Source organism: Poecilia reticulata, linkage group LG9 (assembly GCF_000633615.1).
Source record: "Poecilia reticulata strain Guanapo linkage group LG9, Guppy_female_1.0+MT, whole genome shotgun sequence".
Taxonomy (NCBI): Eukaryota; Metazoa; Chordata; class Actinopteri; order Cyprinodontiformes; family Poeciliidae; genus Poecilia; species Poecilia reticulata.
In genome coordinates, this window is record NC_024339.1 from 26462503 (window position 1) to 26479959 (window position 17457).

Sequence of the window (17457 nt, forward strand, 5' to 3'; positions counted from 1 at the left end):
TGAGTGTAATTATGAAGAAAACATTAACAACACTGGCTATTTAAATGGTTTTACATGCTGGTCCAGATCTTGTAACACTTTATGTTCTGCTTAGCAGGTCAGCAGTTAATCAGCTCAGATTCATAAAAGTAATATTATTTTAAGAATTAGTTTGCCCTACAATAAAAATGTTTAAAGTTGTTGGCTATCAAACGTAGTTTTTGCACTAATATGGACCTATAATTCCCCAGCACTGAATTATACATTTGCTGATTCAAGCTGACATAAATTTATATAAACAATCTCTAAATTTGGCATTGATTTGTTTTAAAACATATGGCACATTCACAACTTAACTCATACATTCCCAGATTTGCAATGAAAGGATACCAAGTCATAGTTTTAAAATGGAGATATGGCTCACTGCCATGGTTTTTGGGAACATTAAGGGTTGTTAAGTGAATAAGTTAATTGTCAAATGTGTCTCAAAAGAGTTTTCTATTGCTTACAGTCCAGGTAAAGTATTGCGCCTGTATTTTGCATTATGTAAGAAAATATGGTGACTAACAATGCTAAAATGTAGGTTTTAATTGCAGATTCCAATTTGGCCGTAAATTTAACGACTATTGCGCTAAATAAGTAACTTTCACCGCGTTTGATCATCACTAGTTTAATATCTAGAAACAACTGACAGATCAAGTCTGAAGTGATTTTTTTCAGCTTGAGGTATTCTATCTGTAGTAGCACAAAAACAGCAGCTAAGGAGGGTTTCGATGTGTCCCCATGCCACCAGTCAATCAAAAAGCTCCTCTGACGACCCTACACTAATTATTCTGCCCATATGCATGTTTCATAAAGTTGGACCCTTGCATGAGAATTAATCAGTCATTTCAGACAGGAACAAATTGGTTCCTACACCAATAACTGAAAAAATAAAATTAAATTTAACCACAGTCTACAATGAGGCCGAAGCACGGCCCGAGTTTTAGTTAAGTGGGCCGAGCTCAGGCAGGGCCAGAGGAGAGCAAAACGGTCCAGCTGGTGGAAACGTTCACAGGGCGACTGTCCAGTAGTTCAGGCTGCATTACATTGATGGATTGCAGCTTCTAAATCTCCCCTGGCCATCTGCAGCTATAATGTGGGCCACTGGGGGGGTCTGAGATGAAAAGAAAATAGGAGAAGGATGAGCTCCTACGATTTATCTGACCAGGCTGAGCAGAGTCTGCAATGGAGGCTGCAGCAATGGATGGGTTTTTACTACCTTTGATTGGGAAGCAAAGATGGAATCTGGTGCTGGAACCAAAAAGATGTCCTAGGGCGGGCATAAGACATAAAGCCCACTTGATGGCTCTAATGTTGTTACACTCTAATAGGAAAGCATGCAAGTGCAGGAGGCGAAGAGGAAGGAGGCAAAGAGGTGGAGCCGAGAGGGGAAACATTTAGTATTGTGTTACAGAGTTATAATTGATTTTCCAAGTGCATCACAACACAGATTTTCAGAAAACACGTTGTGCAGTAATGTTCGGAGAAAGCGGGCTGATAAGCCGACGAGATGAGACGTTTAAAAATGGAAAAAGCTTTAAGAGCAGAGCGAAGACTTGTGCCGGTTGATTACTGTAGCTGATCATGATCGAAGGATGAAGTGAGAGGATACAAACAGATTAAATGGCCACTCACACAGACAAGCAGGAGAGCTTTCAATTAATGGAGCCTAGTTCAGGAAAAAATGAAAAAAACTGCACAGTGCACAAAATAATTAACGCAACTCATCAGCGGTGCAATCAACCGCTCTCAGCATAACAATATACCTATCTATAAACATAGCAGTTCCACAGAACAAGTAAGGAAAGCTGACAAAGGGAAAGGCTAGAAAACTGGAAGGATGTACTAAGTGAATATTGGATGTGGAATCAATATATACCAAAAGTCATGTAAATATTAGAACAGTCTGGTTACCAAGGTTGTCAAAATATGCTAAAGACTTAGAAATCAAAGTTCTTTAAATGCAAAAAAAAAAACACGATCAAAGTGATTAGTTTTCTTCTACTGTCTCTTCTAGCATTCTCCCCCAATGTTAAGGCTTAATGGTGAAATATGACCTCTTATTAATCATGACGAATGAGAACCAGTTCATGTTGGAGCTGACAACATATTTCAAAATGTTTAGGAGGTGAACTCGAAACTCCCATGAACACTTTATCCATAAAAAATGTAGTAACTCTTTGTGGATCGTAAATCAGAGTTCTCTAGTGGTGATACTGATTTTGGCAAACAATGGGAGAGAGGTCAAGACAATGAGGTGAGAGAGAAAAAAGTGGATACTCAGAGAGCCGGATGGTGAGAAGCAGACCGTGTTCTGGTGAAAAAGAAGGGCATAGTCAAAATAAAACTGAGCAAAATGTAAAAAAAATAGAGCTTGTAAGAACAGAAAAAAGCTGATGAAATGGGGCATGCACTTTGTATTAGGATTTGGATACTTTAATTTCTAAAGAGTAAGGGATCTTCTTTCTTAAGTAATTGCTCTCTGTCAGCCTAATTTGAATTCAGCATTTCATATATCATCCCGTACTCGAGGGACACTGCACTGCAGAAAGGCAGGGGGAGTTTGAAGGTATATGGGGCTCGGGGGTCTTGGGGTTCAGGCTAGGTTAGGAGTATGAGGTTGACTCCTGGTATGTTCTCAGTAATTAGGAAAGGTGCCAAAGTTTGAATTTAATACAGCTCAGGGTGAGCGTGCGAGAGCTTGTTAGGAAAGTCTTTAGTCCAGACCCCGAGGAGTGTGTCAAGCATTTCCGTGTCAAAGGCCTCATCAGTCATTAGCGCTATGCTCTGTCGCAGTAGGGATTTCCAGAGGGGAGGAAAAGGAGCCGCACTGAATCTACAAAATCATCTCTTAAAGCTTTACCGAGCGGGTTATGTGAGTGGATTTCATAAAAGGCAGGGCAGTGGAGTTCAGAGAAACGCTGGGTTTCTCAGAGATCAGCTACATTTTACAACTGAATATGAAATAAATGCAGCAAATCGAAGCAGTTTGAGATCGAGAGGCTGCGAGAAGTCACGGACATTGTGCAAAAGCTAAATATTTTTACATGGAGAACTCCTCAGATAACACTGGGCTTCCATAGAAGCTGTGAGTCACAATAAATACGGGTGTATATTCTGAAATGTTTATGAGAATTTCTAATTTGCCTGTGTGGCATTCCTCGTTGGCACTCTTTATTCAGCTCTCTCAACACTGATGACAATACAAAAAGCTGCGAAACAGCTTAACAAGATGCGTATTCAAAGGTTTGCCTGTGCAATATTGCTTTAATGATCAGCTCTACTGTTCATTATCAGCATTCAAGTCAACTGAAACAACACGTTCTGCGCTCTGACACTGACTTTCTCTGTAAAATGCTGACTACTGCAAGGGGAGAAGAGGCAAGTCTCATTACAAATCCACTGAGGGACGAGCTAAGGCTTTACTAAGAGTGAACTGATTAGGAAATGCACACAGGATAATGAAGCATATTAGCAAAAGCAATATGAACACACATGGGGACAGCTGCAGGCATACACAAAACTAATCTTGCACAAATCCATGCAAAGCTACTCTTGCACCCCAAAGCGCTTGGAAGCCTCAATATACATATACAAAAAAAAAAACCTGCTAGTGTTCGCCTAAGTAACAAGAATTGTTATGACAATGGCGTGAAAATGTCAAACATTTGCAGCAGCATACTTAGCAGAGCTGGTGCACCGTTCCATCTCCACAGCTGTGCTACAAGCAGCTTTCTAGATTTAATTGGATGGCGGACATACACTGCTGAGAGGTGAGGGGCTTAGAGCGGAGAGGTGGAGGGTCTAACTAACGGATGTTAAACCTAATTCCAGGAGGAAACCCTGAATGGAGGATTTTCTGCTGCCCTTTGCTCTCGATGAGTTAATCAGCTCAGTACCGAATCAAGAAAACAGAACACACTGCAAAATACCGTGTTGCAATTATTATAAATAACATCTCCGCATTTTTTTGTAGAAAAATGCCAGTTGTTTAACCTTTGATAAAGGTTAATTTCTGAAGAATGATTCATCCCCACTTTTCACTGTATTTCCTTGTTTTCTGAATCCAACCAAGATTTTGTTGATATCGTTGAACAAAATAACCGATCTGGAGATGTCCACTGTCACACTCAGACATTTTGCCAGGTTCTTTTAGGATTTATTTTTTTTAAATTTAGACAACCATGCAGTATTTCTGGAAGTATTTCTGTTGATTTAAGTGGGGCTTGAAACCCTGGTCACTGCAGGTTGTTTATGCACAGAACTCCATGCTCCAGTAAACTCATGCATTACTAGTGAGTGTGAAATCTACTTGAAGGACAGAAGGAAAGAAAAAAAGAAAAGAAAAGCAGAACAAAAATATGCTTTTGGTTTTAGATTTGCTATTATTTCAAATATAAGCTTATGAGATCTCACTTCCCACTGCTATCCTTATATCTCCACCCCCTAAAGTCCGGCACCTAAAACAGTTGTCTGTTTGCAACCTTTACAGCATAAAGAGTCACCTCTGCTCTCTGTCTAGCCAAATAAAAAACTTGCATAGAACTGTATTTGTAACTAAAAATTTTTATAAGTTTAGATATCATTTACAACAATGTTGCCATGTGTGTTCATCCATGTGTGTGTCAATTGTTTTTTTAACCATCAATCTGCCAGGGGATTACAGATGAAAATTAGCCCTTGTGGCTAAATTTAGCACATATACATGGTTGTTTAAAAATACTCATATTGATTAATATGCACTGTACTTCATGAAATAAATTCAAATTAGAATTAGATCAATATCTACTCTCTATTTTTATTATTTAAAATAAAGATAAACAAAATTTAGCTAAAGACGATGGATTTTTTTTTTCTGTAGGATGGTAAATGATGTTGAATATTCATATAGTCACCAGCTTAATGCAAAAGGAAACATAAGATTAATACTTTCAGACTCATTCTCTGTAGGAATATTCTACATTCTCTGTAATGCAATGCAAATATTGCAGAAAAAAACTGCAGGGAAAAAAATCTGCATTTGTTATTCTATCTACATTTTAAGACATCCAGTTAGTTTTTTGTAAATTTTAGCCAAACTTATTAGGAGACATTGTGGAAAAGGCCTGAGCCACAGGTTGCAGAACCCTCACCAAAAGATATCTGCTGCCATTTAATTCAAGAAGCATATAAGTTGATTCATATAAGCTGATTCATCATGAACTGTGACCAGTTTCTATCTTGTAAGCACATGCAGCTTCAATGTGCCTCTGCAGTGCAAACCATTGCATCAATAATCAGACACAGAGATGTCTGTAAAGAGGTGTAACAAGATCTTGTGAAATCAAAATGTCACCAAATGAAGTGAAGTCTGTCTCATGAAATACCATGAAATTTAGACATGAAGGTGTATGCTTTAGACTTGATATTCTGCATTTTGTTCATTCTCTGATTTTGAAGTATGCAAGAAGTAGTTCTTGAGTGACTATCAAAAATACAGAGACAGACAAAATATAAAACTTTTGTGAATGTTAAAACCTAACAAATCTAGTATGGGCTGGAATATTTAAGATTATAATGTTGATAATAGTCCAATAATGTGCAACTGGCATTAGAGCTCTCTTTTATTGCAGAAAGCCCAAGCTTGTTTATCATTTCGCTCTTAGTCAGTATACGTCTTCATACCACACACATTTACTGAAGAAAGATCAGCAGCTTAATTCCAAACGTGAAAAGATATAAATTCTTCCAGCTAGATGGAACATCATTTTCTTTGAGTCTGTTATTTTTAAGGTAAGATAAAGCAACTCTTTTTCTTTCTTGTTTCTGCCCTTGTTGAAAGGATCGTAACTGTGTTGTGGTTTTTACAAACAAAAGGTCTTGAACCAAGTTGCAGATTCAAGCTGTTCTTTTTGCTTTCCTTTATTTTTTCACTGTTTCACACAGATGAACAGATATCCTTCCTCTTTGTTACTCCACCAAGTGTGATTAAAAAATAAATGGGCACAAGTGAAGGAGTGTGGAGTATCAAGACCCTACATCAAAAACCGGCTCTGCTCTCTGTTGCTCTGTTTGCTGTGTTTTATATCTGTTAGGATTACTTAACAACATGGTTCATTAGAACACATTAAATTGCCATTACAATGTTTTTGTGCAAGCAAAGGTATTTTAATTGAGACAATCGGTATAGTTGCAAATGAACTCCTAACACAAATATATCAGTTTTAAAATGCAGGAAGCCGTAGCTCGTTTCCCTCCTCCTTCATCAGAGAAACAATTTCATTGTTCACCACCAGGCATGAAAAAAAGAAAAACGCCGGGGTAGGGCTGAGAAAAACAAAGTAAACAATTACATTTTATTCAGCGTAGGTCTGCATGTGATTGTCAAAGATTGAGGGGGACACTTGGCTCTGACAGCCTTTTATAGCTTGTTCACATGTGTTTATGGTTCATTCGAAAGTAATACTACTATTACTACCACTAGTACTACTGCAACCTCTAATAGTAACACCAATGATAATAAAGTATCAATCAGGACTGCAGCCAAGCAAATGAAATAGTTTACAGGAAGGATCAGTTTAAAACACACTGTGAGTCGACTGTTAAACAAAAGGTCCCAAGCCAGAATTTTTCTTTCACTCTTGCAGCATTTTGTGATTGGCTCCAGGTCTAGATTGTGGTTTATGCCCAGAAGCACAGAAACAAAACAGGGGCAAAGTTGTCTTTGTTGTTATTAATATTAATAACTCCAAGTTCAGTTTGTGTATTCTGACAAGGTGGTAAACATTGGGAGTTTTACCAAAATACAACATTTTAGAAAAGTCCGCTAAAAACAACAACTACAGGCTTCTAGGTAGAGGACATCCAGGTCACCTAATGTCCAGAGGTGTCATAAGGACACAAAGTAAGGGTCAATAAGAACTGTAGACAGGGCTTACACAAAGTTCAGAGTTTAAGCTTGATTTGTTGGCTTTAGTAAACATTCGGCCAAACCAACCACTTTAAGCAGATTCTTCAGTGAATTTTTAAAGCTTTTTTTTCCCCAAGTCAGACAAACTTTTTCTCTGAACATTATAACTCTGATGGAGAAATCGTTCCTGCAGCAAGTAGTTCGGTCTTATATATTTGAGCCAGAATATGGTGCATGATGGACGGTAAAAGTAACAAGCAGTGCGGAGAATCATGATTATTTTCAGAACTCAAATCTACTTATATTCCCTTTTGAAGTTTCTGCCACCATTATGTGACAAACCAGCACAGCCATCAGACACCTGACATACAAATCCACTGCTATTTACATTAAACACTAAGCACACAAACAGAGTGGAGGACTTCGCTTTGTGACTTGTGTGGAGCTGAAGTGGGTTCCCCCTAACACTCGCCTTGGTATCAATGCTGTAATTACTATCATGTCTTGGATCGAACGTGCAGTCATGTTTGGGCTGAGCGGACCCATCAAAAGTCTATCTGCTTGTCGAACATTTTTAGCAGAGGTAGGGGCTGATGTGGCAGACTCACAGGCCCCGAATGGATAAATAGTTGATACTCAGAAGTAAAATCCATCAAGCCAGTGGCAGTTTCTGATGAAGGGGTATGAAGGGGTCCCACTCTATTGTCATCTCATTCGAGGAATAATTAGAAAAAGGCTCACATTTTGTACTAAGACCATCCAGAATGTAAAGATGAGCTGAGCATTGACCAGCTGAAACACTGCTGATGGAGGAGTACGAAGCCACAGAGAATTTTATCTATGTGTTAATACCAGAAAGTTTTGAATCATTGAAAAAAAAACTGATTATAAACACTATCTTCATTCAGTATGACAGATCCCACAAGGATCACTATGTTCCTTCCTTTTAAATATGGACTACTTGAAACTCGCGACTGCATTTCGAGAAAAACAAAACCAAGTGGCTTTGGCTGCCTTATAGTATTAAAAGGAGAAACAATGCGTCTTTATGTTTCATTTGTTTCCAAATTGGAGAGAGTGCACATTACATTATATAATTTCTTTTCTTTTCTGCTCAACCTTCCGAACCCTATTTTCATTTTCAGACAAAATCTTGGAGAGCAGAGATTACTTTTCAATTTTCTCCTGCTCTCTGAAAGCGCACGTTCCACTGGCCTCATCAACCAACCAGATACCACGTATTCCCCCTGCTTTCCATACAGTGACGTCTGCAAACATGAATATGAATGTTTCCCAGTGCCATGGCAAATGTAGTGAGAACTGCATAAAATGAGTGTGTAATTACTTATTTTGTTTGCCCGTGGTTTACTCTCAGTGCCACAATCAATTATGCTGCCCTCAGAAATGGTAAATAATGAGCAAAGCTTGAGGCTAAAAAGATTTTTGGAGAGCAAATTCAATACTTCACCTCCGAGAGAACGGGAGAAACAGCTGAAGTAAAATGGATATAGTAATGAGTCCCCTGTTGTATCTTGTTATGTCTAGATACATCCTACTGCATTACTTCTTTTCACCCTGGCACACATATTTTTGCTTCTACATTACGAACTTTATCATAACAAACTGCACTTAACAACACATTTGACTTTTTTTATTTTGAGTGCTTGTTAGCTTGAAAATCTCAATAAGGATGTAACAAACTGCTTTTAAAATGTTGGGCTACATCATCTTCTTCCAAAACTAATGACACTAAACATGATCTGCTTTATTTGTTCACATTTTTATAGTCAATTTTTCAAAATATGCTATTTTTTTTTCTCCCAAAAAGATTTTGGTTCTTTTTGAGATATCAGAAAATATGCAAGAAGTAGTGCTACATTTGACAGTAGAGAAGAAGAAACACACTGTAGTTGGCGTTTGTGGATTGATTTGGAAACTGGAGCACCCAGTGGAAATTTCTGTGAGAACATGATGAAGGCAAATAATCTTGCGCAGTTGAACTCAAGATTTAAATGTTTCATTCTCCAGTCACATCCATTATATGGCCCTGTAGTGCACTACCTATTGTAGCTGTGGTTTAAAAATGTGGGTAGCTTCATTGATTTGTTATACCCTGGCAATGGTAACGAACAGATTAAATAGCTGGCTATAACTCTGAGCTGTTTAATTAGTAAAGCAAAGAAGAAATCACAGTAGAAGCAAAATCAATGGTTGGGAAAAATGCAGTGCGGTGAACACAAAACTGACTGTGCGGTATAAATATCCAACAACCAGAGTGTATCAAAGGACAGATGAAGCAATAAGCCCTTTGCAAAACAAAGAGCAGCGGTTTTTGACGACAGTGCAAAGCTCTCTTGAACTTTCGAACGCTTTGTCAGGTTGCAACTACAATGCATCTTATTGGGATGACAGGCCAACTCAAAGTATGGATAGAAAGTAGAAGGACACATTGTTTTCCACGTTTTTTTTGCAATTAGAAATCTGAAAGCCAACTTGAATTAAAACTATATACAGCCCACTTTCCCTTCTAACGTGACTGTGCCACCATCATGTTTAACTGTGGAGATGGGTGTTCAGAATGACCTGCACTATTAGTTTTCCTCCACACATTGCATTTTGCATCTGGGCCAAAAAATGGACTTACTATCTGATGTGATCTTGGCACCTTATTCCCAATGCTTGCTAGGTACTGTGTGTGTCTTGTGGCAAACGGTAAGCGGGAATTTGTATTGCTTTCCTATAAGGTCGGCTTTCTTCTTGCATTTTTTCCATATAGAGTTGTTTTGTCAACAGATACTTATCACCCGAGTTGTGGATCTCTGAGAGCTCTCCACAGTCACCACGGCTCCACTTTAGTTGCTTCTCTGATTGTCTCAGTTTCTCATAAATGAAATTTATAAAATACATTTCTTCAAAGGTCTGCAGTTGTTTCATTTTCCAGTGACACATGAACAGTGCTCAATTAAATAATCAATGCTTGAGAAATGACTTGGTAACACTTTATTTGAAGGGGGGGGGGGGGTGAATAAGACTGTCATGACTCTGTCATAAACATGTCATAACACATGTCATGAACTTGAATAAGCCTTCATGAATATTTATGACTGTTGTCATTAAGCGTCATTTGGTAAATTATGACACTTTTAATACAAAGTTGACATTATTCAAAATGTCTTTGTTATGACAACTTGACATTAACCAAGAAATCATTACTGATATACATTTGTTATAAAAGTATTACTGATTGCACTTTAAAAATTAGGTATCTTTATGTTATTAAAGATAAAGTATAATCAGTAATGATTTCTTGGTTAATGTCAAGTTGTCATAACAAAGACATTTTAAATAATGTCAACTTTGTATTAAAAGTGTCATAATTTACCGAATGACACTTTATGACAACAGTCATAAATATTCATGAAGGTTTATTCATGTTCATGACATGTGTTATGTCATGTTTATGAAAGTGTCATGACAGTCTTATTCACCCCCCTTCAAATAAAGTGTTACCAATGACTTTTAACTTGTCAATAAATGTATCCCTGACCTTGGTCTTTATGGTCTTCTGTTTGTTCACTAATGTATCCTAACAAACATCTGAAGCATTCACAAAACATCTGAAGGATTATCAAGATTAAGTGACACACAGTGGCACATTATCTTACTTAACGATACTGAATTCATGGGGGCTTAACTAAACGAATGCAACAATTTATATTAGTAAAAACAAGTTGAGAACAATATTTAAGCAGAAAACCACACGTCATTTCAGAAAATATAATCAAAACTGTGAAAAGCGGAAAACTGCTTTTAAATTAACTAGATAGCAGGTTTAGAAGAAAGTCGCTACATTTTGTTCCTTGTAATAAGCTCTTTTACACCCTCTTTAGAAAGTGCAGAAGGGCAAGATGAGCTCAGTGCTGATCTCAGTTTAGATCAAAGGAGGGATACCTGAAGAGATGGAAGCCAAGCCAAACACGTCGGGCTGCCGGTTGAGGGCTACAGGTTCATACGGAGATGAGTCTTCCATATCTCCACCTGAAACAACAAAGGAATAATATTTATTACCGCTGAAGAAACCCAAATCACTCTAACACCAATAGAAAGCAACGTGGCTCAAGGAAACTAAAGACAGAAAACAGATGCTGTCGCATTCGCAACAAACAACATTCATAGTCTTGCACAGATGAGCCAAACAAATCTATGTGCACTGGATTTGAAGAAGACATTAGGTGTTAATAAGCTGTTCTACTGAGTTCAGTGAAGGTCTTACATCCTGATCGAATGATTTCCTTCTGGTGAATCAGCCTGTTCCTGTTGTGGTCTGAATCAAGAAAACGATTGGCAAACTAAAGCACAAGCAATGGATCTTCCCTGCTAACAATGTGTTGTCGGAGCAGTTTGTAAAAAAAAAAAAAAAAAATCAAATTAGCACTCAACTGACTGTGTGTCTCCCATGCGCCCGCTCCTCCGTGGGCTCTAATCCCACATTTAAAATTCATAGCCATTCTGTGTGATTGAGACAAACCCTCCAGTGTGTAATAGCTTTGCATTCTGATCCTAACAGGAACACAGTGCAGGTGTTGTGAGGGTGGCTCTGAGGCCCCCTGCTAGAGATGAGAAAATTTGAAATCTCCTGGTAGGAGGCTACACTTCCCAAGCAACAAATCAGAAGATGTAATCAGAGCATAAGGTACAATTTATCAAAATAATGCCCAGAAATGTTCGTAGTGAAGATAAAAGCTGATGAAAAAATCCTAGTCTTTGCTTGTATTTTCCTGTTGAAGATATGTTTTTTCTTTTCTTATTGCAAGATGTGTGATAATTAATGTGCTTTTTTTTCCCTGCACGCATGCCACATGGGGGTCATTCCTGTTAACAACTGGAAAGGGAGTTAAATATTATCACAAGAAACATGAAAAAAAAAAATCTTCAGTAAATTTTTATCTCTTAAAAAACAGAATCAAGGCAGCTCTTTATGTAAAGCTTTGCAGCTTTAGAAATAAAGCAGGAGACATGAGTCAAAAAAAGGACAGGATAAGAGCATCAGAAAAACTGACTCTCACAGGTGGAGGAGACCTCAAAAGCTAAAGCCGCACTGGCTCAACTCCAAAAGCAGCTATGAGCCCAAAGGTTCTGTCTCCTGGCTTAGCGGTCACAGGAAAACATGAACCGCCAGCAACGTGATGCCAGCAGGAATCTGGTTGCCGGCCAAAGGGTCGGGATGGAGGCACCACAAAAAGTCATGTGAGCAGACAGCGGGCCACCAAAAGGACACTGGAGAAAAGTAAAACTGAAAAGTTCCCTTTTATTGCGTTAATAATTTGAGGTTTGACAAGGAGAGTATTAATAAGAGTAACATTAAAAAAGATCCACTGTAGCTCTGGAGGAGCTGCAGAGATCCACAGCTTCAGATGCAGAATCTGTCGACAGAGTGAAGGCTGTCAAATTTGGCCTTCGTGGAAAACTGTCAAGAAGAAAGTCATCGTTGAAAGACAAGCCAGTTTGCGGTATGCCACAAAGGGACACTGCAAATACTGAAGGATGTGTTCAAGTCAGATGAAGCTTGAAATTTATGCTTACAAGTGGCAATAGTAGCATCATCCTCAGGTCGGATGAAGGGATGATGGGTGGATGTAAATACAGGGCAACCCTGGAAGAAAACTTCACAGAGGCTACAAAATACTTGATGCTGGGGGTGATGTTCACTTTGCAGCAGGACCCTAATATCACAGCCATATCTACAATGGATCAAAGCATGTTCCAGTGCTGGGATGGCACAGTCCGAGTTAAAAACATCCGTGATTTTGCGATAATTTTTTTAGCTGCCTGTCTGTTTATGTTGTGAATTTTTCAAGTTAAGTCAAAATACTGGAACATGTAAACCAGGCAGTGCTTTGAATTCATTCAGACAATAATTCATTCTTTGATAAGAGTTTTAATAAGTTATGTGAGGGTAAATCTCCATGCTCTACTGGAACAATACTGTGACAAGGTCAACATTTCTTCTATCATTTAATCAAAATGATAGAATATCATATTTTCTATATATACATCTCAAAAAAATAAAGGGAACACTTAAACAACACAATATAACTCCAAGTAAATCAAACTTCTGTGAAATCAAATTGTCCACTTAGGAAGCAACACTGATTGACCCGACGAGGGTCCCCGTTGTCAATCAGTGTTGCTTCCTAAGTGGACAGTTTGATTTCACAGAAGTTTGATTTACTTGGAGTTATATAGTGTTGTTTAAGTGTTCCCTTTATTTTTTTGAGCAGTGTATATATAGAAATATATAGATATATTTTCTCTAATAATACAGCAGCATAAATAAAACTGTTATGATGTATAAATGTCTGTTTTGTAAGGTAATCTTGGGATCGACCACGAGATGAAAAATTCAATTAGAACTAAAAATATAACTCTTTGCTTTGTTTTTCACCAAATATAAATTAGTTTGCATGTTTGCAAACAATTCTGTTTAGTTCTGGTTTTGAATTATTTTCCCTCTGCAGCACATTGATAAATCAATCAGCAATATGTTGGTGTCATAGTCATTTTATTTTGGATCCAGGTTGAAATTTGCTTCTTAAAAGTTTTAGGAGGCAATAACACACATCAGTGCCTTACTGATGGTTAAAATTACTGTATCAAACAGTTATCAGAAGTACTGTTGTCTTTCTTTAATCTTGTACCATAAAATAAAGCATCCTCTGACATCAGAAATGCAGCTCTGTCCACAAACTGCCATCTAAAAGATATTTTCTTCTTTTTTGGTTTATCTCAGTTTTTCAGAAACTGCTGATCAGCTGTAAATGCAATAAAACTGCAACCAAGAACCGTTTAAAGTCACTTATATTTGTTTTCTGCTCAGATGCCCAGTTTGTAATTTAGCAATTATTCTACACAACATCTAGTTGTCTTGAAAGGTTGCGTTTTTGCAAATTTGTTGATTAACTTGCTGTCTTCTTTTACCAAGCAATTGAACAGGCATACCTAAAACTGTCACTGGCTGTCGCATACTGGATGTGATTTAAATTTTTTTCAATGAAATTACTGAAATAAATTATGATGTTTCAATTTACTTGACATGCACTTATTTTAGATTTTTCAACTTAGTTTAAACTTTTCTTTCGTTTATTCTGTCTTTATATTTTCCTCATTTCTTTCTTTATCCTTCCTTTGTTTCTTTTTTCCCTTTCTTTCTTTTTGCCTTTGTTTCTTTCTTTCTGTCAGTAAACATGTTGACGCCTGCAGAATAATTCATTTGAAAGCTCTGTATGCTTCCGTGCCTTTGCTTTTTCCGTCGTGCCCCATACAAATCGACATGCTGGTCTTCGTATTTCTATCACAAGAGCAGCTGCAGGACTTTGGTCGCTCAGTATGTCTAATTGCACCAATTGCCTTGAAAACCTTTCAGCTCAAGACTACCACTTATTCAGCAAATAACCCCCTCAAACTTTGTTCCATGACCATTTTCTGCAGGGCCCATCAAGGCTTCCTACTTCAGAAAACAAGCAAATGATTAAAAAAAAAGAAACAAATATTTTTTTTTTCCGAGAGAACAGTTTTCTCTTTGCAGAGCAACATGGAAGGAAGGATTCCTATATTTTTCTAAAAAGCCTGCTGTCTTGTTGTGATGGTACTTAGCGTTTTTCATAGGCAGTTTCCCACTCTGTGGCAATGTGGCAATGTGGCAAACTCGGAGATTTGAGTGGTGAGAGTCATAAAATGCGTTATGTTGAACTTTAGAGTGTGCAATTTGATGTAACGGTAACAATGTGAACCTTTAAGAGCAGCTGTGGTTAAGGATTTGTTTTAAAGGCTTACACGCAACTGTGCCATAGGTCGTGCTGAATCACCAGAACTACAAAACCCACTTTCAATCGCTCATGCCCGGAGGACATGAAAAACGACACCACAAGGAGGCTTGTTGTCTGACAGTCACCCTGGACCCAATTATGGATTCATCACGTCATGGAAAATTCTTTCCAGCTGTTCAGTGATAAGATGTTTTAAGCTGCAGGGCAACAACTTATCGTTGTAATTAAGCCTCCATTTGACTTCATCGGCTTCGGCAGTGTAAATGCATGCACGGTTTTTGAAAATTATTACGCTTCCTTCGCGTTATCGGGAAGGATAAACTTTTGAGCTGTGGAAAATCCACTCCTAAGTTTTTGTGACATTGTTGGTAGATTGTTTCTGAATGAAAGCCAAAATTACTTTCGCAGACTGTCATTCAACTTTTTATTTTTAAATGTGACCTCCTGGTTGTCCTTGAGTTTCACATTGATTCTATCCTTTTTACTTTCTTCCGCCCAGCAGTTTGAAGAAAGAAAAAAAAAAACTCTTGAAACTGCTCATGCATATTACATTATAGGCCCCGTTCACATGATAAAAATACACTGTCCAGAGTGGGCCATAAGTTTCCATACATATGAGAATTTAAAATGTATATTTCTTTTATATTTCCGATGCCTAAGAAGATGCATTTGAGAAAAGAGCAAAGAACTGAAATTATACTGATGTCTGGATCTGGATTGCATGGTTGAACGAAACTTTAATAGAAAACCTGAAATGAGCATCACACACACAACACTGTGGCAAAACTTATTTGCCAGTTTCAGAAAACTTAAAATGTTGCAAATCAACCATGAAGTGGTCCAAGATGTGCAACAATTACACAAAAATAGAAACTGTTGTCCAATATGAAATGTTTATTTTTTCTATGTATGGAAACTTATGGCCCACCCTGTATATACACCACTTCTATTATATGAGCAGTGAAAACTTTGCATCAGTCCAAGCTTAGCTCTAGATCCTCTGCAAGTTCTGTGGCTTGATGCAAAGACTCCACAGTTGACAAAATCAGTTGATCAAGCTGGAGCTCTGTGGAGCCGCTTACTTTTTAGACCATATCTAAAAACAGATTTAATCGCAAATCTGACTGAAAGGAAAATGTAAAGTTTTGATTTGCAGCAGAACAGACAAGTTGCTGTTTAGTCTCAGTTTTCAGATCACACAAATGGAAAGATTCTGACCAAAGAGAGCCTGTGACAGAGTTGGCTTCACATCACTTCTTTCCTCTCTTAACTTAAAAATGTGTCCACACAATGATAATGCAGAAAAACACACTTGGGAGCAGTGTGTCCAGTTGGTTAATGTGAGTTGATCTTAACACTCATTAGACTTGTCATATAGGGAATTTTTCTGGGATTCTATTCATGCTTGAGCAATATCTTTCAAACACATTTTCTTCAACACAAGGAAAATAAATATTGTCTTAGTTATGTATCAATACTGATAGAATGTCTAAAAATCTGCCAGACTTTTTATAATTTGCACTGATGAGTCCTTACATATGCGCAGTCACAGGTAAGGTGTTTGAATTTCAATTATTTCTTTGCTAATTGACTTTCAACAGAGAGGTTTTTCACTCAGTCCATGTGGTTCACAATGTTAAGCTTTGCTAATACTGATCTATTGCAGCAATAAGGTGGTACAGAAAGGTTAAATATACATCCTTGCTGTGCAATTAATTATTTGTAAGTCACACCAGGAAAGGCATGAATTATGTTTTGCATTGTATCCTCGTCTAACTGTAATACTACGCTACTCGATATCTTTAGATCTAATACAGACTGGGTAGCTTTTTCATGCCATTTGAAATGTTTTAGCGTAATTGCCCTGAATTAGGCTGTTAGATAAAATCATTTTCAAAACGAAATAGTTCTAAAGGATATTAAATCTGATTCTAATGCAGCAACAGTAGATCATATATCAGCCTACACTTTTTGTGTAGTCTGATTTCCCTTTCTTGCTCTCGCTGTCTGATTGTAACTCAGCTATCATTATTTTTGATGTAAAATTCAAACATTCACCCACTTGAATCAAGCAGGTGGAATTTGATTATGACATGAGTTTAAAATAAAAAAAAAATGAACATAGAGAAAATGCCTTTTTATTCCAGCGTTTTAGACAACCCTTCTCTGCAATATCCACCCATCCACCATGACTTCTGTTTATCCAGGGTCGGGTCGCAGAGACAGAAGCAGCAAAGAGGTCCAGATTCCTCTCTCCTTAGTCACTTGAGTTAACTTTCGCCCCTCCAGTCTCACACAGCAGGTAAAGCCAGAGCAGTTTACTGAACTTTAGTCAACTTCATCAGAAACTTGTATGATGACAGCGGGGTGTCACACCTTGGAGTGTAGACCGACAAATATATTTAGCAGGTTTAGGTACTTTTATTGAAAGTGAGAAGCATATCTTCTGGTGACATACTCCATCAATGCGTATTGCTGTGACATTAAGTCATTAAGTCTTAGTTAATTTAGAAGTAACCTCTATAAGATGAGATGAAACTGAATCATTTGTCTCTAAGCAACGCCGCTGATTTGGTAAGACCTCACCAGGTGGCAGTTTCTGCACTTTGCTCAGTGACAGGTTTTGATGTTAGAAGTGGCATTCACAGCACACCACTTTGAAGCCTTTTTCTAATTGCGTGCTGCGTGACGGCAGAGCGGACCCGGGCCAAGCAAAGCAAT

At 37.8% G+C, this 17457-nt stretch overlaps 1 protein-coding gene across 1 annotated transcript in view; it reads right to left on the reverse strand.

The window, feature by feature from the left end:
• The window catches only part of LOC103470484 (GDNF family receptor alpha-2), a 68730-nt gene that overhangs the window by 38828 nt on the left and 12445 nt on the right, over positions 1 to 17457 (reverse strand). The window contains exon 3 of the mRNA XM_008418951.2: positions 10862 to 10948. Coding sequence (XP_008417173.1) covers positions 10862 to 10948 — 87 coding nt within the window. The remainder of the gene's footprint in view (positions 1 to 10861; positions 10949 to 17457) is intronic.